At 43.3% G+C, this 12,587-nt stretch overlaps 1 protein-coding gene across 1 annotated transcript in view; it reads left to right on the top strand.

Moving 5' to 3' along the window:
• The first annotated feature begins 3,472 nt into the window (after positions 1-3,472).
• Positions 3,473-12,587, top strand: part of LOC139441717 (B-cell receptor CD22-like) — a 328,007-nt gene continuing 318,892 nt past the window's right edge. Inside the window, exons 1-3 of the mRNA XM_071222512.1 lie at positions 3,473-3,488; positions 4,100-4,408; positions 5,113-5,255. Of these exons, the coding sequence (XP_071078613.1) occupies positions 3,473-3,488; positions 4,100-4,408; positions 5,113-5,255 (468 nt within the window). The remainder of the gene's footprint in view (positions 3,489-4,099; positions 4,409-5,112; positions 5,256-12,587) is intronic.

Below are 12,587 nucleotides of genomic sequence, written 5' to 3'. Positions count from 1 at the left end.
GTTTGGTCGGCTAGGAGTCAGTATACAGTGTCTTAGTTGGTCATTCATGCTAAACTGTGGCATGGCGAGCACCATAAAATCGGCATTCGTCCGGACTAGTACAAGCAGCCACACACATCCATACACACATGTGCATGCATGCACGTCACTATGTAAGTTCAATAATATTTTACACGATGTTAAACCCCATTTCACCTCTTCTAAAATTTAATGTAATAAAGTGCCGACGCTCAAGGTAAATAGTTTATGAAATTATGACAGAAATGCATGCATATCACACAGCCATAACCTTATTTGAAACGTTAAAAGATGGTACTGTCTGGAGCTCGGCATTAAAGGTCTAAAAGAAGGACTGGTCGGCTCGGAGTCAGTATGCTTTGTCTGAGTGGGGTATTCACGTTAAACTGCGGCATGGTATCCCAGTGGGCTAGCTATATAAATCAGTATCAGTCCGGAATAGAACAAGCAGCCACACACAATCGCATGCACATCGCTATGTAAGTGCAATAATCCTGGACGCGATGTTAAAACCGATTTCACCTCACTCAAAAATATGAAAACATTCAGCGTTTTACACTTGGGTGGACCGCCGTGTCCGGCATATGACAGTCAAGGACTGCATTGGAACACAATGGGTGAGACTCGGGAGCCCAGTGATTTGGATGCAAGGGGCGAGACACGGGAGCCAATACATTGAGACACAAGAGTTGAAACACGGGACCTCAGGTATTGCGACACACGGAGTGAGACACAGGAACCCAGGTATTACGACACAAGAGGTGAGACACGGGTGTCGATGCATTTGGTTTACAGGACGTGAGGCAAAGGAGCCCTGGTATTGCAACACAAGGGGTGAGACTCAGTAGCCTCGAGTTTGGGACACAAGGGTTGAGACACTTTAGCTCATTGGGCTACAAGGGGTGAGACATGGAAGTCCTGACATTAGGACTCAAGGGGTAAGACACGGGAGCCATGATTTGGGACACAAGCTGTGTGATACGGGAGCCAATCCCTTGGGACACAAGGAGTGAGACACGGGAGCCCAGACATTTTCACAAAAAGGGTGAGGCAGGGGAGCCCAGGCATTGCGACACAAGAGGTGAGGCACGGGAGTCCTGGTTTTGGGACACAATGGTGACACAAGGTGTAAGACATACATGTAAGGGAGCACATGCATTTGGATACAAAGGGGTAAGACATGGGTGCCTTTGTATTGTGACAGAACATGGTAAGACGCAGGAACCCATGCACTGGGACACAAGAGGTGACACACGGGAGCCCATAAATTGGGACTCGATTGTCGAGACACAGGAGCCCATACATTGGGACAAATGTGGTGAGACACGGGAGCCCTGGTTTTGGGACACAAGGGGTGAGAGACTTAAGCTCATGTATTAGGTCACAAGGGGTTAGACACGGGAGCCCATTCACTGGCACACAAGATGTGAGACCCGGGAACACAGACATTGGGACACAAGGGGTAAGACACGGGAGCCAATCCTTTGGTAAACAAGGTGTGAGACACGGGAGACAATGCATTTGGACACAAGGGGTAAGACACGAGAGCCGAGACACTGGGACTCAAGGGGTGAGACACGGGAGCCCACACATTCGGACACAACAGTTGAGACACGAGACTTAAGGTATTACGACACACGGAGTGAGACACGAGAGACCCTGCATTAGGACACAATGGGTGAGATCCAGGAGCCTTACCCAGGGCCACCTGGCACAGAGATACAGGTCTGGTTTGTTTGTTCCTTGAATTTCCCATACGCCTCACATTGTTTTGATAGAGAGTTGTATGTAATACAAGTGGGGCGTATTGGTAATAAGCAACACTTATAAACTATGTGTCATACAGGTAGTTACGTGCAGATAACAACCTTTGTTCAATGTGTTCAGCATGAAATTTCAATACGCTACATATGATCTGTGAGTATGACGTGACCACTTATTTATATCTCGCTGTAGTTCTGACCTACTTATTGTCTCAGCTACCCGGAAGTAAAATACCACTTCATGTCGTCTATACGTATGTGAAGGACTGTCAATGTTGCAGCCACAATGTTTACCTGTGCATATCTCAAACACATTTCACTTCTGATCCTGGTGAATGTCGGACAGATTCGTCATACGGGTAAGTGAACTGTTAACTATGATCACAGCTGCAGGGACACCTGTTAATGTGTATCTGTTATAGTGATAGTATATATACACTACATGTCATACAGCTGATAAACGAAGGCGATAACTCTGATATTTACGTTTACTACCTCGGTGAAACACGATGTTCTCCACTGGTGTGGCGCTGACAGACCAGGGATTGTAATCAGAAAACTGAAATCCCCCCCCCCCCCAAAAAAAAAAAAAAAGATCCGTAAAGTCACTAACATGCCAGCACAATTATCGTCGTAAGAGTAAATGTTCGTGTATACCTGACAGTTTGACCCCCACTCCATAAAGGTTCATACTCAAATGAACTCACAAAGTGAAACTCATTTCTTAAATATGCGTGTATTAGTGTGTGTTTTCTGTGTATGTGTGTGTTTGTGTGTGTATGTGTGTATGTGTGTGTTTGTTTGTTTCTGTGTGTATGTGTGCTTTTCTGCGTGTGTTTGTATGTATGTGTATTAGGGCTGGGATGAGTCCAAATGTAGTACCCGGGTACCCCCTATTTCCTGACCCTACCCGGGTATCCACTGTGGGTATCAAGTAGGATACAAAATGTTCAATTGGGAATTGTGTGACTGATGCCCTGGCAAAAGGTATTACGATAGGGTACAAAACGATCTGATCATGCATACACTGAAGTTGACTGAAGCTTTGTCTTTACTCAAACATATAAAGGAATGCAAACGTTAGCGACTCGTACAAGTGTAATCATAATTTTGTATTGTTATTGTCATTAAACAATATTTCACATGACAAACCACGGGTCCGGGTAGTCCTGTGGGTACCCGGGTCCTACTCAGGACCCACCCGACCCGAGTACCCGAGTTACCCGTTCGAGACCTATGTGTATGTGTGTGTATGTGTGTATTTGTATGTGTTTATGTTTTTTGTGTGTATGTGTTCATGTGTGTATGTGTATGCATGTGTGTATGTGCGTGTGTGTTTGTGCATGTGCGTATTTATGTATGTATGTGTCTTTGTTTGTATATATGTGTATGCACGTGTGTGTGTTTTTGTATGTGTATGTGTATATTCGTATGTATATGTATGTTTTGTGTATGTATATGTGTAGGTGTATGTGTTTGTGTGTTTGTGTATGTGTGTTTGTGTATGTGTGGGTTTGTGTATGTTCATGTGTGTGTATGTTTGTGTGTATGTGTCTTTTTCACAGAGATACACTGCTCCACTAAGATACAGTATTCTCACGCTCAACCGACCAGTCCTATGTTTTATCCTCTTAACTCTGACCGTCTCTGACAGGCGCTATGTCCACCAGACCACAGAGGCGGTTCTTGATATGACAAGTTTACCAAGTTTGATGTTGGTACCCTTTCATTTCCCTTTATACTGTTCGCGGGACACGGGTGGCCCAGCCATCTAAGGCGCTACAATTCGCTGTGCAGAGTTACCCCCGAAATTATGATCGAGGATTAGAAACCCGGTTCGCCCCTATTTTGTTCCTAGGTTTGTCAGCACTATATCAGTGCTCGTGGGTAAACGTCCGAGACTTGCATCACTTCGGGTTTTCCTATCATGTTAAGCCGACACGCCGTGAAATAATGTTCAAGGCAGTGTTAAACCAAACGTCTGTCTGTCTGTTTGTATAAATACATTACTACACACTCGTCCCCGTAAGTTATCGATTTTATTACTCGTGTATTTCCAATGTTTCGTTCGTTAGATACGTTTTGAAACAAACTCCAGCTGTAAGAAAACTGCATCTAACGGGGACTCATCTAGTAATATACATGATTGTATACATTCTATGTCACACTTATAAATATCTATATGACATAATCTCAAGATAATCGATTCACAATCAAGAGAGAGAATAATCTCCAATGCTCAAATTGTTGTGAGAGAAAACAAACTTGTGAACAAATACCTAGTGTAGATACAATTTACGTGTATTACACTGTTTCAGAGTCAACTCCAGTTCTTGGCACCAACAGACGTGTTCCTGTGGAGGGTGTAAGTCTCAGCATCACCTGTACACTAGATGCGGCTCTCACTTCAACTGTCCGTTTCTATAAGGATACTTCTGTCCAGGGAGGCTGCTTCTTATCACACACCTGTAGGACATCTGTCTCAGGATACTCTGTGAGTCTGGACATTACATCCAGGATACTGACTCTAGACATCGCATCACCAGATTCCGCCAGAGACAGCGGGACATGGAGATGTAATGTTGGTACCACATCATCTAATAACATCACACTGTCACACTTTGCAGGTGGGTTACATTTGTTTTAATCACGTGGTGATCAATGGAAACAATCAAACTATGCATAGGTTTGGAACTAATTGCAACATAAATACAATTGGAGAGCAAACAACTCTTCGTAGGAAAGTTAAAGTTCATGTGAGGTGAACACATTATAAAAAACATATTTGAGAACGGCAATTATTTCTAAGCTATTAAGTCCGTAATGCAACTGCTAAAAAATACACTGTTACCCTACCCTACCCGCCATCCAAACCTTAATTTATTTTGTTTTTATCCAGTCGGGGATATCACACAAATCACTTACAAGTCAGCAACTTTACTGACGTAAAGCAAAAGTGAACTGACAACAATTCTCCCACATCAAATTGGCACACAACATGAAATAACTGGGTTACTGGTCACAACGGTGTTAAACTCACCTCACTTCGCACTCAGTTCTACGAGTCCTTGTCAATAGAACAGATGTACAAAACCTTACACACATTGCCATTGTTGTGACATACATGTCGTCTTGAATGTTTATATTTAATAATAAGTGTTTTAGATAAAATATCAGTTTGAGAGTTCTAGTCAGATGGTGAAGTACTCAGATCGGCCGTATAGTGTAGTCCTGTGATTAATATCTAATCTTGATTGGCTGGACTGTGTGAACTTTCAAGACGTGTACATGTCTACATCAGAACTATAATTGTATCATTCCTTCTTGCCAGCTGTCCTGGACTGGAGCTCTGTGACATTCTCTCCACAACTGACCTCTCTCCCGTCCTCCGTGACCACACAGAACACCATCTCCGTCACAGTGACCACCCCGTGTGCTGCCCCTGCCGCCGTCATCACATGGAGATACCAACAGGTAGGGGTTGTATGTTCATCTTGATGGCTTCACTCATCTTGTATGACTGGTTTCATTGACATAGTGTAATACCATGTGTATGGTCCTTGCATTTTTACCTTACCGTGACATCGCCCATGTCTGCTTACGCTATGGGCCCGTCCGCCCGACCTGTATCGCGAAATCATAAACTCTCTTCTCCTAATCTACTTAACATATCAACATCATTGTCACATTAAATGTTTTACACATATCTAGCCACTACGGCATAAACCACTGAACCATTGAAACAATAAATATGGCCGTCACCGCAGCTCCATTTATGAAAACAAGTAGCCCTCGTGCTTAGGTCTTATCCTGTTAAGAACCACAATAGCTTGAGATCCTATGATACGATAATCATCTAGCCAGGAAGCAGACATCTGAATAGAATGTACTTAACAAGTTTCAGGTGACCGTTATTACAAAATACGATCAACATCTATGGAAGCTTTCACATGAAGCAAAAAGAAATAATTATGCTGGAACAATTTTGCTTTGTTTGAATATATCAGATGCAGTTGTTTGCTTTCAAGCTAGGATAACCGATCATCCCAATATCATAAAAGCATAGCGCTTTGTTTTCATTCCTATCATCACATTATAAAGTTTCTATTTGACCAGTTACAGTCTCCAAGCCACATCTCACGGTCTCTTAATTGAAATACCCTGCCTGTGTTCGTTTTAATGCAATGGTTTGTTATCAATCTGCAATTTTGAACTCATGGATACCAGCCATTCATTATACTTAGACGATGTAGCAGTTTATTTTCACTAAATCATATATATGTCTACATCTTCATCACCAATTTTCTCCATCCCCTCAATCCTGTATATTGACCAACAGCCAAACATTGGCAGAGATTATTGGAGATTTTACTTGCGCTTTCCGACATTATGCGTATTTATAAATCTATTCATTGGGATCGCTATTAAGTAAGAGACTTCTTTCTGTAGGCATTAAAACCTATTGTGAGGTTTTACTTTCCAGTCGGGTAAAATCTCATAAACAGGGACGTTGTAATATCCCTGGGATTTTATATAATATCCCAGGGATTTTAAAGGATATTCAAGCCATATTTGCTATAATATCCCAGGGATTTTATTAATGTAACTTCCATTCAGATTGTAACATGTAATGAAATGTAAAATCAAATGACAAATGTTTTCTTTATATTCCCGAGGATCGAAATCGCATCCTTCATATCTGTACCACGAGGCTACAGAGGTGTTGATAAGCCACACTGGTTTTTAGAATGTCATTTTCAAGATCCGTACGCCAGAAACAGATATTTTACGCGCGTTTCCTAAGGTTCACGGAAAGTATGTTCGAAACATAAAAATGTTGATAAATGTTGTTTTAAGTCTCTTTTTTCGGTTTATTAGTATGGAAAAACACTTTCCCTCGGTTTTGGTAGACAGAGCATGCCCTGGGGAGAGGGAAAAAGCAAGAGGGCGAAGACCTTGGTCAAAGGAGGAGGCCCCTGGGCAAAGCTCTGGTGGAACCCACACCGGCATCTGCCCTCCTGCCCCCCGCCCGGTGCAAAGGGACAGGCCACCCAGAAAGAAGAGGACCCCCCCCCCCCTCCAGTCCTCGACATGGAGATTGGAGAGTAGCAGCACTGGAACTCGCTCCCCACGAATCCAGAGGGGAGGAGCCCTGCCGCTCTCCTGAGGGGACGGGCCACGGGAGAAAGAAAATGAAGGGGAGAGACATCCCCTCTCCCGAACTAGCCCCCCATCCAACCAACACCACCGCGTCCCAGGCCTCTACGCCTGCCCTAACCGACCCCTGCGCGAAGACAACCACGCCAGAGCCCACTCCCTTTCGCGAAGGCCAGACCCAGACCGATCCTATCGAAGTCCCTCCTAGGGTAAAGAGCTTCCGGGAAGTACTGGTGGAGAAATCGGACATCCTGATCAACCACTACAAGGCCCACTCGGATCTCCAAGCTGACCACGTCAACACCCCAAAGGAGCAGCTCTACGGCAAACAAGGAGTCCCTTTCGTCATGGTACACAAGAAGGGGGGGACAGGACGTCGAGTACGACATCACAAGCTTCACTGACTAGTACCACTTCTTCTAGAGTAGTGGCGTACCGACCTCCAACCACCGTAGCCCTCCTTGGAAAGAGTCTCTACCAGAATCCCGACCCCCAGGAAGAGAAGCTGACCAAGCGACTGCTACAAGGACACCGCCGCTAGATTTCTAGCCACACACGCTCGCCAGCCGACGCCGTGCCTTCCCACGCTTGACCCCCTCCCCCCCACCCCCCATCCCCACCAATGCCCAAACTTTCCACATTATTAAATATTCTTTTATCACCCACTCCTACCCAGCCAAACCCCAACCCCCCTAGCTTTATTAGATTAGACTGTAAAATTATATATTTTGGGGGGTTGCACTTCTTTATTTTTCATTACACTTTTTTTCCCCAATAGTACAAGTGCTTCTCCGTGTGCGAGATACGCATTAGTCGGAAAGCGCACGTTAAATCTCCCAGAATGATGATGATGATGACTTATACTTTGTTTACTTCCTGCATGGTCGGTCTCCATTTTGTTGTGCATTAACCAAACAAAATATCCAAACCTTCACTGGGATTACGAACTATCTCCATCTCGAACTCTGAGGGACCACAGATCCTCAACAGTGAACGCCCCCGGGCAAGGGAACCGCATCGCCTCACCGCCCAGACACTTCCAACGAACGCTCACCACGACTCGCCAAATCTTTCAATTCTGTTAAGTATCTCTATCTTTATCTCTTCCTTTCCCCTCCCCAATCCCCCCACACCAACACATTGAACCACACATTATCATCCAGCAACCCCCACAACTCAACCCAAATCAACAAGCCTCAACCGCCCCAAAACAACCATCCCCTAAACAAACCAAGCGCCCCCCCCCCCCCCCCCCCCCCCAACACACACACACACACACCACACACTCACCCCCAGAATCAGAACAATCAAGCAAAACGTCATGCTCACAGCAACCACCACCCCAAAACAGCCACAACACCCAAACACATCCTACTAGCATTTTCCACCACATCCACACCCCTAAACGACACATCCTCCACAAACAAGTTCGCCCTCTGTCTACACAAAGCTAACATTACTTACAAATATATGAACAGATGCAGCAGAGGATTCAAACTCACCTTCCACACCCCAGAAACACTCACACATGCCAGCAAACACCCAATATTAGACGGACATAACATCACATGGCAGCTAGGTGCCCAAATGGTTTACACAAATACAGGGGGTTATCTACATAGACTACAGGGACACACAAGAGGACATCATAGACTCATTCACATGGCAAACAAAATCAGCACACAACCCAAACTCATAAACAATAACACAAACAATATTTCTCACATTTAAAACAACAAATCTCCCCACCCACATCATTTTCGGCACTCTCACATATAAAGTAAACCCCGTTAGAAAAAACCCTACCCAATGCACCATCTGCCACTCCTTCAAACACCCTACATCCACCTGCAGACAACCGCCCATGTGCCAAAATGCGACTCGTACAGGCACGAAGCCGCAGAATGCACATGGGCCCCATACTGTACACAATGTAAAACAGAGGGACACACAGCAACACAAAACACCTGCCCAATAAAACAAACACACATCCTGAAGCTAAACAAACACATTACTAAAGAACACCTCCCAAAACCTGCAACCTTACCAACCTACAACTCCATACCCGAATATGTTTACCTAAATACTACAACTGACTCCACATCTAGCTCCCTCCCCCAACCACCCCCTCCCCCGCCCTCCTAAAAACAAACGTAAACAACTCTTATCCACCCCCATTGTAACGGAATCACCTCCAATGGGCATGAACTTAAGGCACTCATAGCCCTTGAAAAAATTCGACCATTAATAATCGCAGTCCAGGAAACCAAAATATCTCCCAAAAAAGCCTTCAAATTCCCAGGCTATATTTTCATTCGGCAGAATAGACCCCGTCCCACTAACTACCCTGGAACATCTCAATTATGAAACAATAGATATCCCAACCCCAAACCTCGAATGCTTGGCTATTAAAACCACCATCAACCAAACCAAAATTACTATTATAAATGTATATCATACAAAAACAAAACCCTTCACATGTGAAGATTTAGAAATAGTAACCAAATCTATTGACCAAAATACCATTTTTCTAGGTGATTTCAATGACCACCATCCACTGTGGGACACAAACAATTTACTGACAAATTTGGCAAACTAATTTATGATTGGATAGACACCAATAATTTCATTTGCTTAAACAGTAATTAACCTACCAGATTCTCCCTAAACCATCTCCAATCCCCTACAGCAGTTGACCTAACCATTAGCACACCCTCAATCCATTCAAAATTAAGCTGGGAGGTACATTCGGACACCTGGGGCAGTGACTACATGCCCATAAAATATCTGTCTCATACCCTACCCATATTCCAAATTCATCCCCAACCCCATCCCTCAATAACCCTCCTTTAGACTTTTCCTCCCAGCAATCAAAATTTAACTTCAATAAGGCTGACTCGCAAACATTCAACACACTTTGCAACCAAATAAATATTCACCACATCAAAAACATTGACAATGACATTTTCAACTCAAACATAACAAACATTATACACAAAATAGCCACACAATGCATCTCTACAGTCACAATCTCACTCAACCGCACAACTGTCCCTTAGTGGAGCTCAGAAATTAAAAAAATCTAGAAAAATGAAAAAAAAGCATTAAATAAAGCCAAGCGGGACATAAGCAAACTCCCCTTGGCTAGAAATCTTAGAAACTCAACCAAGCAACTCATAAGAGCAGCCAAAAGAAAACATTGGGAAACTTTTACCAGCACCTTGAAAATGGGGAAACAAAACACCAAAATTCTCTGGATAAAACTTAAGGTCATTAAAGGTAACTCCAAAACTTTCTCAGCCCCCACTTTTCCTAACCTAAATACTAACAAAGAAAAGGCTAATGCCATGGCTGTTCACTTTTTGGCTACCAGCAGCTCCGCCAACCATACACCTAACATGCAAAACACAATAAAATTCAATGAACTTCAAACTGCAATTAACAACAAGAACACAGCCCCAGCCACAGGCCCCGACAACATCAATTACACCATCCTCAACCACCTTCCCCTCAAAATTAAAAGATTACTCCTCCAATTATTTAATCAGATTTGGACATCCGACTCCCTCCCCCAATCATGGAAAACAGCACAGGTGGTACCGGTTCTAAAACCAGGCAAGCCCCCGCGAGATCCGGATTCCTACCGCCCCATCTCCTTAACTTCCCATATCTGTAAAATCATGGAATCCATCATCAATAATAGATTAAAATTCCAAATTTCCTCCCAAAACCTCCTTAACGAGGACCAGAGTGGCTTCAAACCGCCAAACTTTAGACCACGTTTTACATTTGGAACACGACGTCAAAACAGCACTCGCCCAAAAACAATACACAGTGGCCATTTTCATTGATTTCAGTAAAGCATTTGATATGGTTTGCCATAACGGCCTGATCCAAAAACTTAAAGAACAAGCCATAGATGGTAGAATTCTAAATTTCATTCACTCTTTCTTAACCGATAGAAACATCACAGTAGAAACAAACAACACTCTATCAGACCACACCATTTAGAAAACGACACCCCAAAGGGAAGTATCATATCTCCAACGACATATTTCCGCCTAAATCTAAAAACACTACCACTGCTTAATTTGCTGCTGACATTTCTTTTTGGACGCCGTCAACTTCACTAAAAGAAATCCCAAAAAGAATCCAACCCCTATTTAATCACCTAGAACACTGGGCAGCCCAGGGGGGATTCAAAATTGATACCCAAAAAAACCATCGGCCTACTATTCAAAAACAGACACATGCCCAATTATACACCCAAACTCACCCTAAGCAACCAAAATATCATATTCAAAAAGGAAGCAAAATTTCTGGGAATCACCTTTGACCAACAACTAACATGGGCCCCCCATATTCATAATTTGGTCACCTCATATCAAAAAGATCTAAATCTAATGAGAGCCATCAGCGGCACTGATTGGGGCGCTGACAAACAAACACTACTTAACATATATAAATCACTTATCCTACCTAAATAGACTATGCCGCTCCGGTTCTCCACTCTATTACAGAAAAACTAGACAAAAAACTTAATTCCATTCAGTATAAAGCCCTTAAAACAGCTCTGGGTACCAGAACCGGTACCTCATTAAACACACTACAGCTCATTTCCGGCACGACCTCGATACAGTTAAGACGTAACCAAACCATTCTAAACTACTGGGCTGGAACCCAATATTCAAACAGATTACAGCCAAATACAAAAACCTTAGACCCGCCACCCTGAAAAAATTAAAAACAATCACAATCTAGCCCTATATCTGACACATCTACACAAATTCATCAAAACCCACAAACTCGAGAACGTCAAACACACACACCCATCACACATATACATTAATGACAAACCACCCCCCAAAACAGACCTCACTCTATATAAAACATTCACAATCCATCCAGGTACCAAAACCTCAGACAAAACATCAATAACCAATAACTACATTCATCAAAACAATATAACAGGACTAAGCATACAGATTACACAACCTTAACCATTCTACACACATACCAACACAGCTGAACTACTAGCCATCCAATGTGCTTACCACTATATAAAACTATCTAATGATACAAACTTCTTAATAATTTCAGTCTCATTAGGCTCATTAACCCAGATTCATAACAAAAAAATCCATATCGCGCCAGGACATCATTAACAATATCGATATTGATATTCACACTAACATCACAGAGACAAACAAAACCGTAACACTCCTATGGGCACCTGCACACACTGGCATACAAGGAAACCAACTAGCTGACGCAGCAACCAAATTTGCCACCACTCAACCATCCCCATGCATCAACTTCACCACCAGCAAAGCCGTAACCAAAAAAAAAAATCACCAGCTTAACTTCTAACCACAAAAGACACACTTTTTTCAATTTTGGATCGGGATCCAAATTCCTAACGCGGATAGTCTTCTTCGACGTCCGCGCGAAAAATTCACACATATCCAGCCACTAAAAACCATGCCCGTTTAACCAGCCGCTCACCCAAGCCCAGCAGACGACGACCATTCAGCCCTGACAGGCGCCTCCCCAACCCCCGCTGCATGAGCCCAATGTTTATTAGTGTAGGTTTCCCACCACCCCATTGTTTTTTTGCTTTTATTAGATGTAATACTACATTAACGCATC

The sequence above is a fragment of the Haliotis cracherodii genome, unplaced genomic scaffold (genome assembly GCF_022045235.1).
Source record: "Haliotis cracherodii isolate W230 unplaced genomic scaffold, xgHalCrac1.p SCAF_43, whole genome shotgun sequence".
In the NCBI taxonomy this organism is placed as follows: Eukaryota; Metazoa; Mollusca; class Gastropoda; order Lepetellida; family Haliotidae; genus Haliotis; species Haliotis cracherodii.
The sequence above is the reverse complement of the archived record's forward strand: the minus strand, read 5'-3'. Positions and strand labels throughout refer to the sequence as shown.